General features: G+C 37.8%; 6 protein-coding genes, 5 long non-coding RNA genes, 2 other non-coding genes and 2 pseudogenes across 16 annotated transcripts; 9 read left to right on the top strand and 6 right to left on the bottom strand.

Moving 5' to 3' along the window:
• Positions 1–947: 947 nt before the first annotated feature.
• On the top strand, positions 948–1048 carry U6.4. Its single transcript, NR_141815.1, has one exon. It is a non-coding gene; the product is annotated as an other RNA (small nuclear RNA).
• A 167-nt stretch (positions 1049–1215) lies between these two features.
• Positions 1216–1441, top strand: AT4G03376 (annotated as a pseudogene). Its single transcript has one exon.
• Positions 1442–5103: 3662 nt separating this feature from the next.
• On the top strand, positions 5104–5991 carry AT4G03370 (Ubiquitin family protein; the record flags this gene model as incomplete). Its single annotated transcript, NM_116575.1, has 1 exon — positions 5104–5991. One exon carries the CDS (start codon positions 5104–5106, stop codon positions 5989–5991), a length of 888 nt encoding a protein of 295 aa, NP_192246.1.
• Positions 5992–6544: 553 nt separating this feature from the next.
• AT4G03364 lies at positions 6545–7170 on the top strand (annotated as a pseudogene). Its single transcript has 2 exons — positions 6545–6845; positions 7006–7170.
• Positions 7171–7318: 148 nt separating this feature from the next.
• On the bottom strand, positions 7319–7785 carry AT4G04595. The gene has a single exon (NR_144066.1). It is a non-coding gene; the product is annotated as an uncharacterized misc_RNA (transcript).
• Positions 7786–8100: 315 nt separating this feature from the next.
• On the top strand, positions 8101–9200 carry AT4G03360 (Ubiquitin family protein). Its single transcript, NM_116574.2, has one exon. It carries the CDS (start codon positions 8103–8105, stop codon positions 9069–9071), a length of 969 nt encoding a protein of 322 aa, NP_192245.2. The 5' UTR covers positions 8101–8102; the 3' UTR covers positions 9072–9200.
• A 359-nt stretch (positions 9201–9559) lies between these two features.
• Positions 9560–10351, top strand: EVE1 (ubiquitin family protein; the record flags this gene model as incomplete). Its single annotated transcript, NM_116573.1, has 1 exon — positions 9560–10351. The coding sequence occupies one exon, from the start codon at positions 9560–9562 to the stop codon at positions 10349–10351; it is 792 nt and encodes a 263-aa protein (NP_192244.1).
• A 115-nt stretch (positions 10352–10466) lies between these two features.
• On the top strand, positions 10467–10990 carry AT4G04585. Its single transcript, NR_141814.1, has 2 exons — positions 10467–10579; positions 10716–10990. It is a non-coding gene; the product is annotated as an other RNA (long non-coding RNA).
• Positions 10933–12051, bottom strand: AT4G04565. Its single transcript, NR_141813.1, has 2 exons — positions 11837–12051; positions 10933–11229 (listed from the first exon to the last, which is right to left on the bottom strand). It is a non-coding gene; the product is annotated as an other RNA (long non-coding RNA).
• A 788-nt stretch (positions 12052–12839) lies between these two features.
• Positions 12840–13606, bottom strand: AT4G04535. The gene has a single exon (NR_141812.1). It is a non-coding gene; the product is annotated as an other RNA (long non-coding RNA).
• A 382-nt stretch (positions 13607–13988) lies between these two features.
• On the top strand, positions 13989–16342 carry AT4G03340 (Core-2/I-branching beta-1,6-N-acetylglucosaminyltransferase family protein; the record flags this gene model as incomplete). Of its 2 annotated transcripts, NM_001340444.1 has the most annotated exons (5): positions 13989–15092; positions 15162–15249; positions 15332–15407; positions 15485–15600; positions 15696–16204. In NM_001340444.1, exons 1-5 carry the CDS (start codon positions 14604–14606, stop codon positions 16202–16204), a joined length of 1278 nt encoding a protein of 425 aa, NP_001329489.1. In that variant the 5' UTR covers positions 13989–14603. The 2 variants fall into 2 exon arrangements, with proteins under 2 accessions (NP_001329489.1, NP_192243.1); NM_116572.3 differs by having other exon boundaries at positions 13989–15249; positions 15696–16342.
• AT4G04515 lies at positions 14397–15017 on the bottom strand. Its single transcript, NR_141811.1, has one exon. It is a non-coding gene; the product is annotated as an other RNA (long non-coding RNA).
• SYP123 (syntaxin of plants 123) lies at positions 16319–17785 on the bottom strand. Its single transcript, NM_116571.3, has 2 exons — positions 17057–17785; positions 16319–16893 (listed from the first exon to the last, which is right to left on the bottom strand). Exons 1-2 carry the CDS (start codon positions 17542–17544, stop codon positions 16464–16466), a joined length of 918 nt encoding a protein of 305 aa, NP_192242.1. The 5' UTR covers positions 17545–17785; the 3' UTR covers positions 16319–16463.
• On the top strand, positions 17301–17595 carry AT4G04505. Its single transcript, NR_141810.1, has one exon. It is a non-coding gene; the product is annotated as an other RNA (long non-coding RNA).
• A 109-nt stretch (positions 17786–17894) lies between the features above and the next one.
• Positions 17895–19602, bottom strand: Tic20-IV (translocon at the inner envelope membrane of chloroplasts 20-IV). Its single transcript, NM_116570.5, has 3 exons — positions 19482–19602; positions 19006–19139; positions 17895–18910 (listed from the first exon to the last, which is right to left on the bottom strand). Exons 1-3 carry the CDS (start codon positions 19538–19540, stop codon positions 18249–18251), a joined length of 855 nt encoding a protein of 284 aa, NP_192241.1. The 5' UTR covers positions 19541–19602; the 3' UTR covers positions 17895–18248.
• Positions 19603–19733: the final 131 nt, after the last annotated feature.

The following is a 19733-nucleotide window of genomic DNA, read 5'->3' as shown; positions in this document are numbered from 1 at the left end:
AGAAGAAGTAAAGCAACAAAAATGTGTAGCACAAGTAACAAGAAGAATAAAAACAGAGTATATGCTCCGAGAAGATCAGAATCAAGCTCATTGGGTTGAAGTACTTTAACAGAGTGTTTAGTTACATTTGTAGGTCAAAACCGTGTAAACGAACCCATTAGAGGCATAGTTGGTCTTAGTGAGTTATTCAGCAGCAATATATTCTCTTCCTAATGCAACACAACGTCCCCACCTCAATCTCATTGCTTCTCAGCTTAGTGTTAGAAGTCGAAAGAAGCTGCATGGATAGCTGGTTGGTTCTTGTTAACGACTCTGGACAAGATTTTGAAATTTTAAAGGCAATTCTCGCAGAAGTTTATATAACATGACATTAAAGTGGAAGATAAAAAATGACAATAAACAACTTCATCTACGTTTCCAAACTTAATCTTCAGTATCTTATGGTATGTTTTCGAAATCCTTTCTGTTCTCAGCTAATTTAGGAACTACCTGTCAGACAAAATTTCAACTTGTTATGCAAATGTTTTGAATCTCGGTAGTTCAAGTCGTTTCCAAACGTTGTTTCTTCTACTTGTTTTTCTTCTTTGCGTCGTTGGTAGATTCAACCTCTTAAATCTTAATTCTACTTGGTTTCTTCTCATTTACAAACCATAATCAGCCAAATCGCTGCGACGTTTGCTCAAATCCAAAGCCAAATTTGTGATATTGTAGACTAACTAGTCCACATTTGTTTTTCTGTCTTTGTAATAACGACGTCGTAGTTTCTCAATCATAGGAAGAATTAGAAAGAGGCCTTTTACTTATGCTAATGGGCCTAAATAGAAAAAGAAAATGGCCTTTCAGTAAAACAAGCCCATTTAAGCTGTTAATGTTTGGCAAATGTACCACATCGATAGGACAAGTGAAGAAGCTGTGTTTATATATGGTTAGAGTCGAAGTAGTGATTGTCCCTTCGGGGACATCCGATAAAATTGGAACGATACAGAGAAGATTAGCATGGCCCCTGCGCAAGGATGACACGCATAAATCGAGAAATGGTCCAAATTTTTTTTTCCCCAAAACTATTCTCAGATCGATCCTAATTCTCATGAAACCCTTGTTTTTTTTCTAGCTGTTGCAGCTTTGATTTGATGTTCCTTGTCCGATGAGTTTTCATTGTCGAAATGTTTTAAATCGATACCCGTAGCCATTTAAACCAGAAGACGTTCTTGAACATAGCCATTTAAACCGGAAGACGTTCTTGAACATCTTATGAATGCTGGTACTATCGATGCTCTCCGATTAAGAATCATCAAGCAGTTCAAAGCCTAAAAGTTAAAGAGCACAACGATTAAAATGGCAGAGGAGAGAGTAAAGTTCTTAACACACTATTAGTACTGAGAAACAGACTAAAAGAGAACTTTTTGATGCTCTTCGTCAGGAACTTGAGTAAAGTTTTCTCCTTTAGATATCTCAACTTATTAGTACATTGATTCTGGATAGCTAGTTTTCTGTGTATTATGGTTTAAGTATTTCTCAATTACGAAATATATCGTATAAGTCATATTACATAGCAGTTGTTGCATTGGTTTTTTGATGCTATGATCAACTTTATAAGTAAGCTAGCTATTGTGAGTTTGTAATTTTCCCAATTCTGCTGCAAAATGTCTATTGGTTCCATTTACTTTTCAGGTTCTTGAGTTTCTGAATTCTGGTGCTCCTTGAATTGATTTTGGTCAATCTCTTAGTAATATCATGTATTTATTTGTCCAAAAAGATCAAGTACTTCCACACAATTGATTTTGGATATACTATATGACTTTCCTCATTAACTAAACACTTTCCTCATTACCTAAAACCCTTTTTACAATCCAATAATATATCCAAAAATAACTTATTAGTCGACTGATATTGCCAGCTTTGTGGAAGTTTTTGGTCAATCACAGTGTTTAGTCTGTGATTGAGAAGTTGACGACGAATATGATCTTTCTTGTCTCACTCAGGTTGTGGTTTGGCCCTGTGAGTCAGCTAAACTGCTAAACCCAAAGAACTTGAATCTTCAAGATCCAAAAAAAAACTAACTCCTTAGTATCATCATTTAAACATTTATCAGGACAACTACTAACCTCTTATGCATATCGAGCAGACTCAGGAATCTATACATTGAAGATTGAATTGTAAGGAAGCACTTGTTCACCAGTGAATTACGGAGACAAGATGTTAAGTTCTTAGTCATAACAACAAAGGGGAACTAAAACAAAGATAAACAGAGTCATAACCTTAGGATGAGGCTTAAGTTGATTTTGCAGCAAAGACGAGGCTTTTTGTGTCTTGTGGTTTTGGTCTCTGTTCGTATAACTTTTGTTCGTTGAAATATTCTACTGTAAAGTGGTTATGTTTACTCGAATCCTTGAATTTGTTTGTATTCAAAAAGTTTATAGACCTTACTATGTGTTTGTGTTTGTGTTTGTATTCCCTGCTTCTATGAATTTTGTGCTTAGGATTTTCACTTGAACAATTGTAATTTACTAACTAGATATTGACATGCAGTGTACATATTATTAACTTGAAAAGTATACATATTTTTTTATAACAATTATTATTTGTATATGAATAATATAATACTTGACACATAATTTTTATATATGTAAAGCTTGAATAATTCATCTTTTATAATTGTATATTAGTTTAATATTAAAATTCAGTATTTTTTCGTGGTTTGGATTTTTTAGAGATAATAAAGATTTAAACCTTGCATTATCTAGAGATTGACCTACGGTACACTCCGGTTTGATATTTTTGTTAGAAAATTAAAGACTTTTATATTAATTAATATTATTTAGATATAAATAACATATTCAAGAGGTATACCGAATAACAATTTTAATTTTGGATGTCTGATATATCAAAGTTCTTGTTCATTCGTATTCAGAATCATTTTGTTCTTTTTATAGTATGACTCTAAACGATTTCCCATTTTTTTAAGTAATGTGGGACCTTGTACACTTACTTTTTTTATCGATTGAGTATTATATGTCTGTTTTTTAAAATTTAAATTAAATCAAATATTTAAAATCTAATATTTTATTAACTATATGTATTTTATATATAAAGTCAAAATAAATTATATATAAAAACAAATATAGTGACAGAAAAATTATATACTTATAATATTGATATAGAGAGTTTAGGAAATTAGCCTTAATGGAATTTAGTTCCATAAAGAAAGATTTAATTGATGATAAAAATTTAGGAAAGAGTTAATTCAAGTATTTAATGCAAATTAACGATTTGTAAGTTTTTAGGCATAGAATATTTGGTTGAGATAGAATTTGTAAGACCTTAAATGTTAATAGTAAATAGTGTAGGGATTTTTGCCAAAAAGTGTACCAAAAATGTATATATAGATTAAAGTCAGGTCCAATAAACCGGACTTAACCGAACCAAACAGATTCGATATTGTGATTTCTAATTAAATCGGACTTAACAGAACTAAACGGATCAAAAATTTTGAATGGTTAATATTTCCTTCTTGCGTATAACTATAAAACCATGGCCCCTTTAAAAATATATCAACAGCTTCCAGTGGCTAACCAGATTCGAGGGCCTGCATTAGTAAGTAGATCACATGGAGACTACATAACACATATGATCAACATCCATCAGCTAACAAGATGAACAATCTAATGTCAGGGCCAATGAGGCCCATTCATGATCTAATGGCTACTCAGCATAACTTATATCAACATCCAATGGCTAACCTAAGAATGCCGCTATTCAGGAATGCCGCAACAGGACAGCCAAGATCATTTGATTTAGATGGTCAGACATATCTCAACCCACGACAAGCACTGCCTGAGCTGAATCAACAAATGATGTGACGTGTGCCTCAGCCAACACATCCTCAAGGATTTAAAACTAGACCATCTTCAGAACAAGGTCAAGATCAGCAGCAGCCTAGATTTGATTTTGGTAACTGTAAAAGAACTGGTGGTGATGACTATTTAGTCAAAGATCTATTCTTAAGTGTGGAACAAGGAAGATTTCTCTTCTGGATCTTCATTATCAACTCCCAATCAATTTCAATACTTTTCACTGAAGATTAAAAAGTTCACTATAGTCTTAAAGTTTCTCTTTTTTGAATTGCAAATTTGTGTAATTTCTTAAAGATTATGAAACGTTGATGAACTATTTTAGTCAAGAATTATTCAAAAGGAAAAAAATGAAGAATAAGAAGAAGAAAGAAAGAGTTTCTCTTTTTAAACGTTTGGTTTAGCAAGACAATTTAGTAGAGTCAATTCAATATATTCGGTAATAATATTAGTAGAACAAATGCACAAGTCAATAAATAAAAACTTGTTGGACAAGAAACAGAAAGGACAAAAACAGAGTAAATGCCTCCGACTAGATCAGAAGCAGACTCATTGTCGTCTCCTTAATCCTCAAAAACAATACCATCATCGTTATCTAATACAAATATTAGAGTATTCATTTGTATGAGTATTCTTCTCCCAATGCACCACGTCCCCATCTCGATCTCAATCTTTTTGCTTCTCAAGTTTTTCTGCAGCCGGATATCCAAAATCATCCGCAGCCTCAAGTTTAGGGTTTAGGATAATCAGAGACAATTGATGTTTACCGTATCTAGAAAAGTTTTGGTTACTCTATCATGTCAATCGTTTATAGCCAATTTTACTAGGTGGTTCTAATGTGGTGTGGATCAATTCTCGTTAGATAATGTTTCAGCTTTAAGCCCATAAGAATGAAATGATGACTTGCATGTTATGTACTAACCAAGAAGTTGACCAAATGTTCTACTTGACGATGATTTGAGGGTACTTGTCTCAGATTGTGGTTTAGCCCTCTGGTTCAGGTAAATCAAGAGCTTGATCCAATATTTTTAACTAAAACGCTGCGTTTAAACCCTTTACAAGATTACTTAATCTAACCGTTGGATCATATCATTAACGAGAGCCATCGACGGTTACGATTCTTCGACTAGAGGATTAAGTGATATTTGAACCAAATGACACGAACAAACTTACCGTGCGTGAATCACTGTCTCTATCTTTCTCTTCTTCATCAGTCTCTATTGATCTTGAAACAAATACCATTGATACAACGATGAAGATGACCGTCGAGAATGAGAGTGGCTCAACGTTCTCCATTGATATTGGTTTACAGGATACAGTGTTAACGTTTAAACGGAAGATCGAGATGACTCAACGTATTCCCGTTTCCAGACAAACAATCTTCTTCCAAGGCAAGCTTCTTGAAGATCATCTTGATATCTTTGAGTGGGACATCCTCCAGAACCCTCTTCTCCATCTCTCCATCTCTCCTGACGATAACCCTACTCAGAACCAAGTCCCTCAATCTCCATCAAATCCAATTCATGAGTTCGTTAAGAATCAAGATTCTGCTGAAGACAAAAAGAATCCAGTGCTTCTTCATCAAACAGGGAAACCTCCACTACCGCCAAAATCTAGTCCTTTGACGACGGAGAACTTCAGTAAGAATCAACATGATCGGCCTGTGATCACGAAGATGGTACCTGAGTTACTTGGCCCTCAAGGTACGTCGCCTGTGACGGTTGGGAGAAGAAGAAACAGGGATCAAGAAGTTCAAAACAGAGTATCTTCATCGTCAGACTCAGTGAAAGAGGTCATTAACATTCCAGATACGCCTGCGAGGAAGAAGACCAAGAACTACCCGTTGAAGATAACAGTAATGGTGCAGCCGTTTGAAGAGACCAGGAGGATTCAAGTGGAGGTTAACGTATTGAGTAACGTTGAAGTACTGAGGAAAGAGCTGGTTAAGATGCAAGAGAGGGGTGAGTTAAATCTGCCTCACGAAGGGTTTTTCTTTATACACAAGCAGGATGTATTACGCGAAGATCAGTCATTCATGGCGAACCGTGTTGCTCCCGGTGATACGATTGAGATTTTCCAAGGATATGTTACCTATACCGGCTCTCTACCCAGAACTGTTCGAAAGCTTTCTTCAAGCTAAACTCTGTGGTGCAGTCTTCTCTTTTCTTCAAGTTTTCTTTCTTTGTTCAAAATTCACAGCTTTGATCATTAATCGAGCTAAACTATGTGGTGCAGTCTCCTCTTTTCTTGTTGTTTTTAAGTCTGTCTTTAAGTTTTCGTGCGTTGTTCAAAAGTTCACAACTTTCTGCAAAAAAGCTAAGACATGTAATTACCAATGTGAGCTGAAAGAAGAGAAACTAGTTGTTGTTGAGTTACTTTAAGCTCTGTGTACATTCTCCAGAAGAAAATATTACGATTAGATCGTCTAATTCACATTTTTTTAATATATTCTTGAATGATGTGGCGTTACAGAAACAAGTATAAAGATCAAATGTTGTATCTTTGTTGACAAAACAGAGCAAAAAGATTCTCATCGATTTTGACGGTTAAGATTCTCATCGATTTTGATATGTGAAATCAAATGATACAAAAACCTATTTGTGAGGAAACTTTCTTTACAAGTCATCACTTTCTCTCTTTTTTCTTCAACAGTCTCCATTAATCTTGAAACACTACTCAATACAATTGTGAAGTTGTTCGTCGAGAATCAGAGTGGCTCATCGTTCGAGATTGAAGTGGATCACAAGGATACGGTGTTAGAGTTAAAACAGAAGATCGAGAAGTCTCAATGTATCCCCGTTTTCAATCACACCCTTATCTTCCACGGCACTGTTCTTCAAGACGATTTTGATCGTCCATGAATCTCGTCTCCAACTCGTCGTCTCTCCTGACCAGAACCCTAACCACAATCAAACCGAGCAATCTCCTCCACCGTCGAACTCAACAGAACAGATCATCGACGGTCATCAAGATTCGACTGTGATGGGTCAGACCGAGCAATCTCCTCCACCGTCAAACCCAACAGAACAAATCATCAACGCTCATCAAGATTCCACTGTGACGGCTCAAACAGAGCAATCTCCATCGTCAAACTCAGTCCAAGAGATGATCACGATTCACGAACATTCAAGATTTGTCTGAGAAGGAGAGGATTCCGAAGAAGCCGATTGTCGTATGCGTTTTGCCGTATTCCGGTGAGAGTGAAGCTGCCAAGGGGATTCCGGTGGCTGTGAATGTTAAGATGAACGATAACGTGAAAGAACTAAGAAACGAGTTGGTGAAGATTGCAGAGAATGGTGAGTTAAATCTGCCTCAAGAACAGAGTATTTAACGAGAATCAGTCATTCTGGGTGGTTGGTGTTGATCACAACGATACAATTGAGATCATACCTAGACATTTTACTCCTGGCTCTTTTAACGTTGACTCTTAAGTCTCATTTCTTTGAGTAGCAAAAAAATTGTACATTTCCATACATCGAACAAAAGCTGTAAATACAACTCTTAAGTCTCTTGCTTTGTTCAAAGTTTGCTTTCAGTTTTCACAGCTTTGTTTTTGTTCCCTCTTAAAGCATTAAACCCAAAAACAAAAAGCGTAGAAAGTTTTGGAAAACAAAATCAAAAGAGGGAAAAAAATGGTGGTTCAGATGAGATCGGACCAGCAGGCCATAGTGGTTCTGAGCGACGCCAAACTGTGATCCGTCCACTGCTGTAAGCGGGAAGTAATCGCTGCTCTGTGAAACCAGCCTCACGCATTGCCCTCCAACTTTAGCAGCCGTTTGAGCCAAGCCTTCGCTTGACACACACGTCTTACTCACAGCTTGGACTGGGCAGCCCAGAAACATGCCAGCAACAGAACCGGCCCGTGGACCCGAACCAGTGTTCCACCATCTTAATGTCCCCACATGGGTTACAAGCTCATGTTACTTCGCTCGACGTACCGAAGATCGGTTCGTGTAATATATAAACAAACACAAAACGAGTAGAGTGATCGATGTGGGACAAAAGACTGAATTTAGTTTTCATTTGACTTATCTTTTTGATGTGGGCCAAAGCCTTATTTTGAGTCCCATTATAGACTAATAAAAAGCCCAACTGTGAAATTGAAGAGACAGATTTGAGATAGAAGAAGAGAGCGGCAAAGAAATCAAATGCAAGAAGAACATGAGTTAATATTATTCCCAATAAGACTCACTTACTTGAGAACATCAAACACTCTTCTTCAAACGCAAGCTTCTTGAAGATCATCTTGATATGTTTGAATACGGCATCTTCCACAACTCTCGTATCCTTCTATCCATCTCTCCTGACGATAACCCTACTCAGAACCAAGTCCCTCAATCTCCATCAAATCCGATTCATGATACAATGATAAAGGTGATCATCGAGAATCAGAGTGGCTCATCGTTCACCATTGATGTTTCTTTCTGGGACACAGTGTTAATGATTAAACGGAAGATCGAGATGACTCAAGGGACCCCTGTTTCCAAGCAAATACTTATCTTCAAACGCAAGGTACTTCAAGACCATCTTAATATGTTTGGATGCCAGATACGTCACAACTCTCGTATCCTTCTCTCCATCTCTCCTGACGATAACCCTACTCAGAACCAAGTGCCTCAAACCAACCAATCTCCATCAACACCATCAAATCCTATTCATGAGTTCGTTAACAATCAAGATTCTCCATTATCGCCAAAATCAAGTGCTTTGACTATGGAAAAGTTCAGTAAGAATCAACAAGATCGGCCTCCATTAATGAGAGTGGTGGCGAAGAGAATCGACAATGGATCATCACGACCATCATATTCACTTGATGAGTTACTTGCCCCTCGAGATTCGTCGACTGTGGCTGTTGGGAGCATAAGAAACAGGGATCAAGAGGTTAAAAACAGAGTATCTTCGCCGTCAGACTCAGTCGAAGAGGTCATTAACATTACAGACTCGCTTGCGATGAAGATGATAGTAATGGTGCAGCCATATGGATATACCAGGATGATTCAAGTAGAGGTTACAGCAGATGATAACGTTGAAGAACTGAGGAAAGAGCTGGTTAAGATGCAAGAGAGGGGTGAGTTAAATCTGCCTCAAGGAATGTATTACTTAATACACAAGCATAAGCAGGCTGTATTACACGAAGATCAGTCATTCTTGACCAACGGTGTTGCTTACGGTGATACGATTCAGATTTCCCAAGGATATGTTAAACTCACTAGTGGTTGAACGTTTGATCACTAATCGATCTTAAACTCTTTTTCTTATTGGTTTTAGTCTTTCTTCAAGTTTTCTGAAATATCCTAACACATGTAATACCAATATGAGCTGAAAGAAGAGAAATAAGTTCTTGTTGAGTTACTATAAGCTCTGTGTACATTCTAATTCACATTTCTTTTACTACTTCAATGTATCACTAGTACAAAGATCAAATGTTGAATCTTTATTGACAAAACAGAGCAAAAGACAGTAAAGTTTCTTGCTTTATTCAAAAACTAAAACCAAAGAAAAATCACATTACTAATTTGCTTATAAACACTCTGCGACTAATAACCGTTGGATCATATCAGTAAGGAGAGAAATCGACGGTTAGAATTCTTTGACTAGTGATATTTAAGCGGCCAAATCACGAAATTAACAAACTTTCGTCACAAATCATCAGTTTCTCTTTCTCTCTTCCTCCTTAGTCTCTCTCCACTGATCTTGAAACTACAACGATGAACGTGGACATCGATACTGAGACTGGCTCATCGTTCTCCATTACTATTGATTTCGGCGAAACAGTGTTACAGATAAAAGAGAAGATCGAGAAGTCTCAAGGTATCCCTGTTTCGAAACAAATCCTTTACTTGGATGGCAAGGCTCTTGAAGATGATCTTCATAAGATTGATTACATGATCCTCTTCGAATCTCTCCTTCTCCGCATCTCTCCTGATGCTGACCCTAATCAGAGCAACGAGCAAACCGAGCAATCAAAACAAATTGATGATAAGAAACAAGAGTTCTGTGGCATTCAAGATTCATCGGAGAGCAAAAAGCTCACGAGGGTGATGGCGAGGAGAGTCCACAATGTATATTCATCACTACCGGCTTATTCACTTGATGAGTTACTTGGCCCTAAATATTCAGCAACTGTGACGGTTGGAGGCAGAACAAATCAAGTGGTTCAAACCACCGAGCAAGCTTCAACGTCAGGCACAGCCAAAGAGGTCCTTAGAGATTCAGATTCGCCTGTGGAAAAGAAGATCAAGACAAACCCGATGAAGTTTACAGTACATGTGAAGCCATATCAAGAAGATACCAAGATGATTCAAGTAGAGGTTAACGCAGATGACAACGTTGAAGAACTGAGGAAAGAGCTGGTTAAGATGCAAGAGAGGGGTGAGTTAAATCTGCCTCACGAAGCGTTTCACTTGGTAAGCAGTGAGTTACCATTGATCGAAACTAAGTCATTCAAGTGGAACCGTGTTGCTGATGGCGATACAATTGAGCTTATCCGTGAGAAGTGAGCTAACATCTTTTTGCAGTCTCCATATTGTTGTTGTTAAAAGAAGAGAAACTAGTTCTTCTTGAGTTAACATCTTTTCGAAATTAGCTCTGTACATTCTCTAGAAAACATTACGATCGGGTGGTCTAGCTCACATTTTTTTTGGTATTTTTCAATGATCTGGGGTTACAGCAACAAGTATGAAGATCCAAATGTTGAATCTTTGTTGATAAAACAGGGCAGAAAGACAGTAAAGTCTCTTGCTTTACTCAAAAACTTAACCAAAAAAACAATCAAAATACTAATTGCGTCAAAACACTCTGCAACTATTGAACGATAACGTGAAAGAACTGAGAAACGAGTTGATGAAGATTGAAGAGGAAGGTGAGTAAAAGCTGCCTCAAGAAGGGTAATTTCTTATACACAAAAAACAGAGTATTGAAAGAGAATCAGTCATTCTGGGTGGTTGGTGTTGATGACAACGATACCATTGAGATCATACCTACACATCTTACTCGTGGCTCTTTAACCTTGACTCTTAAGTCACAGTTTTGAGTAGCATAAAACTTGTATATTTTCCATACATAGAACAAAAGCTATATAATACAACTCTTCGTCTCTTGCTTTGTTCAAAGTTTGCTTTTGTTCCCTCTTAAAGTATAAACAAAAAGCGTAGAAAGTTTTGGAAAACAAAATCAAAAGAAGGAAAAAAATGGTGGTTCATATGAGATCGGACCAGCAGGCCATAGTGGTTCTGAGCGACGCTAAACTGTGATCCGTCCACTGCTGTAAGCGGGAAGTAGTCGCTGCTCTGTGAAACCAGCCTCACGCATTACCCTCCAACTTTAGAAGCCGTTTGAGCCAAGCCTTCGCTTGACACACACGTCTTACTCACAGCTTGGACTGGGCAGCCCAGAAACATGCCAACAACAGAACCGGCCCGTGGACCCGAACCAGTGTTCCACCATCTAAATGTCCCCACATGGGTTACAAGCTCATGTTACTTAGCTCGACGTAACAAAGATCGGTTCGTGTAATATATAAACAAACACAAAATGAGTACAGTGACCGATGTGGGAGAAAAGACTCTGAATTTAGTTTTGGTTTGTGACTTATCTTTTTGATGTTGGCCAAAGCCTTATTTTGAGTCCCATTGTAGACTAATAAAAAGCCCAGTAGTGAGATAGTATAGACAGATTTGAGATAGAAGAAGAGAGTGGCAAAGAAATCAAATGCAAGAAGAACATGAGTTTAAATTATTCCCAATAAGACTCACTTACTTGAGAACATCAGAGATTGAACATTTATTTACTTTCTGGTAACAACATTCATGTAAAATCCTTGCCAATTTACCAGCATCTACGTAGTGTCACAAAACCTCAACTATAATTTTACGTACTATCTAAAGGTTGTGCTTGGTTTTGACCTCAAACTTTGCTTTAAAGCTCATCTTTTTGCGATTCTTGAACGCGTTGCTTTGCTCATCCCAATAGTTAGGGAACTTCAACCTCGCAACAGCGTGTGGCATAAATCAGTCAGTCATCGTATTCGTAGGTAAAGCTGTTGAAGAATTAAAACGCTTCCGTATGATTAGTAAAAGGCACACTCACTGACTCACATCTTATATCTGAAAGCAATATTTTTTTCCCCCAAAACGATCACAAAGTCTGATGAATGAAACCCTATATTTCAATATTTTTTTGTAGCTACTGCTTTGATGTTCATTGTCCAATGGATTTTCTCCCATTTTCTGGTAAGATTTTGAACTCTTATGCGTTTTAATTTTGATTCCTTACTATCTCTGCAGCATTGGTCGTTTTTGAAGGACTTGTCCTCTTACGTTTTCTAAAAGGATAAAAGAGCATGTCTTCGTTCTCAGTTAGGTTCTTCAACTAGATTTAAGTCATCATATTTGATTCAATTTAGAACTAAACAAGGTTTTTCTGTGATAAAATTCCAAAGTTAACTTCTTTTATTTAGCAATTGGAGTTTGTAATTTTCGTTGAATTTGCCTCAGTTCTGCTACAAAACCTCTATTGGGTCCATTTTGTTTTCGGGTTTTGAAGACTCTTGAGTTTCTGAAATTCTGGTAATCTTGTAAACCTTGAAATGATTTTGGTCAATTTCTTCACTATGTCATGTGTTTATGTGTACAAATGAGCAAGACTTTAATGTTGGTTTGATCAGTAAATGAATTGCTGATGATGATTGTTTAGTATTCAAAAAGTCTAGAACAAGCAAGAGTTATCTTCATTATGATACTAAAGGTATTATTATTACTAGTCCGAAGAAAGGTTCTCTTTTTTTGAATGCCCATTTTGTGCAACTTCTTAAAGATTATTATAGATCAACTGTTTAGTTCAAAGAAGTCTAAAAAAAATCACAATGAAAATTGAAGATGAAGAAAGATTTTCACTTTCTCAACAGAGTAGTATAGCAAATCGTTTTTCATCAAATTCAATTCTTTTGAGTGAAAGATCAATATAGTAATCATAAAGATTCTGTTTTTACAATGCCCATTTCTCTATGACATCGAATGAGACTGAGAGAAATATCAAAGGTTTGACATTAGAACAGTAACACTCATCACTCAGAAACACAAGAAGAAAACGTAGCTGAAAGAACCGCGAGAGGGACAGAGCTAAAAGATGAAGATAGAGAGGAAGATCGATTATGTTCTAAGCTTCATAACTAGTACCATTTCTCCTTGTAAAGAAGCAGAAAACAAACAATGGAGCTGAGAGATGAGGGAGATTCAGGGTTTGGTCGAAAGAACAATGGAGTATAGGTTTGGTTGATTTAGGGATGCCACGTGTACTTCATCAGTTTCTCTCGTCTGTTGGTTTCACCTTTCCAGTCTTCTTTTTTAGTTATTATAATACAATTATCAAAAAAACTACTAGCTTCTTATGAGTCTGAGAATGTGGTTTAGCCTTATGAGTCAGGTTAACTGGAGGAAGTCAAGATACCTGCTGACCTGGGACCAATAAGCAGAACGAAGAAGTGCCAAGTCTAGCTCTAATGATGCACTACCCGGAGCTAATTGAGCAGATGTTGACTACAACACCAAGTTGGCCATGACCTGTTGTTGTAAATCAGAGCTATTTCAACCAGCAAACACCACTTAGGCTTCCCCATAAATATGTGGTTAAAGCTTAATCAACGACAATTGATGCAACTTCAGTCTCAGGGGGTTAATGCTGGACTATCTTCTGACCAATGTCCAAGAGTAGCAGAGCAGTTGAGATGATTTTCGACTTTGGTTTTTACTCTCACAAAACATAATTTTGATATATGTAAATGGATATGCTGATGACTGTTTATTCAAGATCTAGTTCAAGTTTGGAAGAACGAAAAGTTATATTCTAAACAGTTATTGATTAGCAAACTTTTCTTCACAGTTCATTATTTCTCTTGATCGTTGTCCACTTTCGTGTAATACACATTCGTCATGCGCGCGTGAGATATGGTCGATTCAACAACGGTCACGCGCCTTTTTGCGTGTCAGAGACTTTCAGCTTCAACGTTTTTCGTTAAAGAGACTATTCAACGTTAAGCTAATCCCATTATTAAAGAAAAAAAAACCATATGATAAAATAATTAATCAGATTGATTTTGCCAACAATTTAAGTTAAAACCCTGAATTTTAAAAACTAATCACTTTTTGGATTCTCAACGCTTCTGTTTCTCATTTCTTCTCTCTTCAGAGTCCACTCCGAATCTAATCCATTTATGTTTTGTTCTTCGAAGAAATTGACATCTTTCTCTCTTTGTGTCTCCCTCATTAACTTTGTTTTTGTCCAAGGACAACTCTGCCCTAATTTTACGCTCCTGCCGTAATTTCATTCAGCAGCATCTGTCTTAGTCCAAGGACTTGTCTTGTTATGTTTTTTTGAAAGACACAAAGACTTAAACTTTAAGCATCTGTTGATTGTTCGGTTCTTGAAACTCCGATTTAAGTCATTAGATCTGACTTAGCTTAAGACTAATCAAGCTTTTTTAGCTGACATGCCAAAAGCAATAAACAGTAGCAAAAAAAAACTGTTCCTTTTATTCGGTTGGTGCATTGGTTGTTGGTGTTCTTATCAACTTTCTTCTTCTATTAATTAGCTTTTGGTTTGGGTTTTTGTCATTTTTGTTCTAGTTGCCTCTATTCTGAAAACTCTGCAGCAACAATCTCTATCTGGTAATTTATCTTTATTTGTACAAAAGATTAAGATTTTGATTAGCTGGTTAGGTGTTCAAGAGAAAGTTTTGATCTTTTTTTGGGGGGGATGAAGAAAGTGTATAGGAAGCTGATTTGGATCAGAGACCCATTAGCGAGATTGAAGAGACATGTTAGTTCACATTCAGGGTTTAGGTTTTTCAGAGATAGAAAATGGATGTTCCCTTTTTTAGCAAGCTTGGTTTTGTCGGTTACTCTTTTGATGTCTGTCCTTTATGTCCAACTCGAGACTTCTTATGTGGAAGAGCCATTGCCTTTTGATAATCTCTCAGAAGAAACAAATGATTACTTTGTAGAATCACAATTGAGAATGTCTTTGAATTCGACGTTGGATTCGACTTCTTCAGAGGTTCCTAGGTTAGCTTATTTGATCTCGGGGACGAAAGGTGATAGTCTTAGGATGATGAGGACTTTGCAAGCTGTGTATCATCCAAGAAATCAGTATGTTCTGCATTTGGATCTTGAAGCTCCTCCTAAGGAAAGGCTTGAGCTTGCAATGTCTGTGAAGAGTGATCAAACTTTCCGTGAAGTTGAGAACGTTCGTGTTATGTCTCAGTCTAATTTGGTTACTTATAAAGGCCCTACAATGATTGCTTGCACGCTTCAGGCCGTGGCGATTTTGCTTAAAGAAAGCTTGGATTGGGATTGGTTCATCAATCTTAGTGCCTCGGATTATCCTCTTGTGACACAAGATGGTTAGTGATTTTGTTTTGAAGTTGCATGTTTTGGTCTTTGATACTTATTAGTGACGTTTTTTGGTTCTTCCTGATTCTGCAGATATGCTGTATGTGTTTGCGAATTTGTCTCGGAATGTCAATTTCATTGAACATATGAAGCTCACCGGGTGGAAACTGTAAGTAGTAACCGCTAAAGTAGCAACTCATTATCTTGAAATAGTGAATAAGATGTGCTTCTCATGGTCTTTTGCAGGAACCAAAGGGCCAAATCAATCATTGTTGATCCCGGTCTTTACCTATCGAAGAAAACCGAAATTGCTTGGACTACTCAACACCGTTCACTTCCCACATCTTTCACGCTGTTCACAGGTTAGCTAGCATCTTCATTTTGGTAGTTCATACACAGGTCTTATGGTTATGGATGAAAGAAAGATGGTTTATCTGCCTTGTCTTGAATCTTGCAGGCTCGGCGTGGGTAGTTCTGACTCGGTCTTTTCTTGAATACTCAATCTTGGGATGGGACAATTTTCCGAGGACGATCTTGATGTACTACACCAACTTTGTATCCTCTCCAGAAGGATACTTTCACACACTGATATGTAACACTGAAGAGTTCAAGAGCACCGCGATTGGGCATGACCTGCACTACATTGCTTGGGACTATCCTCCAAAGCAACACCCAAACTCTTTATCGATGAAGGATTTCGACAAGATGGTCAAAAGCAAAGCCCCATTTGCTCGAAAGTTCCACAAGAACGATCCTGTATTAGACAAGATCGATAGAGAGCTCTTAGGCCGCACTCATCGGTTTTCCTCAGGAGCTTGGTGCATTGGTAGCTCGGAAAATGGCGCTGATCCGTGCTCTGTCCGCGGGGATGACTCTGCTTTGAAACCAGGCCCTGGTGCTGAGAGATTAAAGGAGCTTCTTCAGACACTTTTATCTGATGAGTTCAGAATAAAACAATGTTCATGACAGGTAATGATCCAAGCTCAAAATGTAAATTCATTGTGTTTTAGTTGTACTCATAGGTCATAGCCTCATAGGTTTCCATATAAAGTTATACAAAACGATCCATGTCACCCAAAATTTTAGATATAAAGCAATTACAGTAGCAAGAATGGTTAGAGAGAGCTTCAAATTAAACTCTCGCTTCAGCTCTGGATTCAATACAAGAAATCGAAAGGGCTCTAACAAAAGGAGTTTGGAGAAAACAATAAGTTACATTTTGAAATCAAGGTCGAAGTAGAGTGTTAAAGAGGATTGGGAAAAGAATCACAATAACAACTACAATAGCGAGGATAGTGGCGATACAAGCCCATTTCCTGTTGTTCCTCTGAAGTACTTTAGCCCCATGCAATTGATCAGTCCCTCTCATGACGAAAGAGCTCGCCTTTGAGACATTTGATTCAATGTCATTGAGCATATTCCCTTGAGCTTCGACAAGAGCAGCCATGTCGAGGAACACTTGGTGCAGCTCTAACAGACTCCGTTCTATCTCCTTGACCGTGTCGTGTCGTTCTTGAATCTCTGATAATGTGTCCATGACCTGTCCGCGACCTTGCTCTTGTATTGCTTTTTGGAGAAAACGTTCGCTCTCTCCGCTCGATATGAGCTTCTCGACCGTCTCTTCGTCCGCTTTTTGCCCCGTTACAGTGAAGTACCTTCAATGATTCAACCAAATACTCAAAACCTTACCATCTCTTACTTCGAAAGATTAAACATTTTTTGAAATAAGATTTGATCTTTGTTCAATCATAGTAAAAGGATTTGGTCTTTGTTGGATCAGAGTAACACCTAAATGAAAGAAAAAGAAATAAAATTTACCTTCTCTCGACCGTTTCTTTGTATTCAGTAGCCATTTTGGTTCGTAGTCTCTGAAAATCATCCATCATGTCTTTAAGCTTCTTCCCCAATCCACTAACGACCGATGTTCTGGTCCGATCAGCAGACGAGCCAGGACCACAACCAGCGACTTTCCTCTGCGCAGCATTTGATTTCTCCAAAGCTACAAGCTTAGTCTTTATCATCTTGACACGTTTCAAGACCTCTGTAACACTCGAATCCATACGAGCACGAAGCTTCTTCACGGCCTTGGAATCATGTACGGTCTTGGACTCTTCATTAGCATCTTGGAGACGCTTATGAATCTCGTCGACAGCTTTCATGTCTTCTTTAACACTCTCGACATATCCAAAGAACTCATCGAGGTTGCCTGAATCAAGAGAAACATTTTGAGACTCGATGTCATCGAGTTGGACCTGGTGGTTTAAGTCTGTGTATCTCTTGAATGAGCTTGAGATAAGATCGTTCATGGCGACGATCAAGAACTTAGAGAAAAATGATTTCTAATTTCTTGAAAATGGGCAGAGGAACATTAATGGTGGTTGGTTTAGATGGTTGACATGAAGCTAGAGAGACCTTTAAGAGCCGTCTGAAACCAATGTGTAAAATACTAAATAGACATATAATGAGCTGTGTTTAGAACCAGTCAAGAGTTTCAAGACCAAGGAAGACTTTGTAAAGAAGATGGAATGTAAAATTACTGACATTGTGATTTGGTTGGTACCATGTTGCAGAGACGTGGTCTCCAATAATGATCACTTTTTTATGTCCTGTGGGGAATCATGGAGCCCACTTAACCGAAAAAAAATTCAATGTAATTAAACCAGTGGACCTTAAGGCGGTTATGAGTTATGTACAAAGTCTACCAATAGACTAAAATTAAATTACAAAAGCATGTTTGAAGTATTTAAATTCGCAAAGCAATCCAACAACATGTGAGATACGTTCAATATAGAGCTGAATTGATCTGCGTACTTTCAAATCATGGACAAATCCGACCGGATTATTCAGCTTTAAAATCATTGGTATAAGCTACTCTCATAGAGAGTTCTGTGTTACACATGAGATAAGACACTGACACTAAAAAGACTAAATTCATATAAGTGTAGACTCGATAAGAGACTTGTTCCTATTCCAAAGTATGTAACACCCGAAAGGGCCAGTTTTTCACCTTTCACCTGAGTGGTCTCTGAAAACCTCCCAAGTTGAAGAGGGTGTGAATGGAAGCAGCATCTGTCATGAAAGGAATCTGAGCATAGACTCCAGCAAGAGCGCACCGTATGCATTCGAGAAGCAGACATATGTAGGTGAATCCGATGGCCATCCAATAATACATTCCGAACCGTCCTTTGAAATGAATCAGCGGGAAGAAATTGCTAGTGCACCATATGACCTGAAGAGCTGTTTCAAGAAGCATACCCATCATCATGTGAAACCTCAAGTAATGAGGCAGCTCTTTGTTCTTCACCACCCACATATAACCCAAGTAGCAGTACACCATGAAGAACCATGTCGGCCATCTGTTTATCGCTCCCGGGATGAAATATATCATGTCCCCAATAGCGTCGTGCTTTTCGAGAAAAGGTTGGACATAGAAACCAACATCAGATATTTGGAGGGATATCAAATAAGGAACACAAGCTAACGTCCTCCACCACCATTCAGGTCTCTCTGCGATTTTAGGCAGTTTGATTTTAAAGAAGTCATCTTTAGCCACTCTTGCAGGCTCTATCGGTCTCCGGTGTCTTCTCAAACCAGGAGCTAATGGTGGCAAGCCATTAGCAAAGAGCTGGTTGGATGATGTTGCTGCTGCTGCAAAGTCCACAGATGCAGTTGCTGCAGAATCACAAAGAGCACATGATTTAGCTGTCAAGCCTCAAAGCCATGGTTACAGAACAAGCAAAGAATAAAACTTGAAACCAAATAATTACCTGAAAGAGGAGCAATCTCTCGTGGACATCTCCGTGAAATTGAGCTAGCTGATAATCTTAATTTTGCGGATGAATCAACGTTGGGAAAGAACACTCTTGGATTCACAAATTTCTTTGAAATTGGACTATGGTTCCTGGTTTATCAAAAACGGTAAACACAACATCAAATCTATTTTAAAAGCCTATGGAGAAACGCAGTAACCAAATCTTAAAGCAAAAGAGACACCATTTCTAACCCAATTTCAATTTCAGAAATTGTAGGCAAATTGATTCGAGTTTCATTGAAATTGACGATTCAAACAGTACAGAGCGAAAGATTAAAACATATCATAGCAAATCGAAGACTAGTAAGAATCAACCGATGCGACACAAATCATCAAAATAACGAGGAACTCCAGAATCGAAGAAGGAGAACGAAAAGACCAGAGAGAGAGAGATCGAAAAGGAGAAACGAAATCATGAGTTGATTATGTTACCTCGGAGCGAGGAAGGTGAGAGAGCCACGGTTGGTGGTGGTCGCCGCCAAACCCTGCATAATTTCTTCTCCGGCGAGAGAACCTTCGAGGCTTTAGGGTTTCGATATTAAAAAATCAAAAAAAAAACAAAGAAAAAAACAAAATCGGTGAGACAGAGTAAACTTTACGTGCAAGAAATATGAAGCTACCTGATTTTGACGAGGTGGCTATATTTTATTTAGGTCGGTTTTAGTGAAAGCACTCCACCTTATT

This window comes from Arabidopsis thaliana, chromosome 4 (genome assembly GCF_000001735.4).
Source record: "Arabidopsis thaliana chromosome 4, partial sequence".
Taxonomy (NCBI): domain Eukaryota; kingdom Viridiplantae; phylum Streptophyta; class Magnoliopsida; order Brassicales; family Brassicaceae; genus Arabidopsis; species Arabidopsis thaliana.
This window is presented reverse-complemented; position numbering and strand designations above follow the sequence as displayed.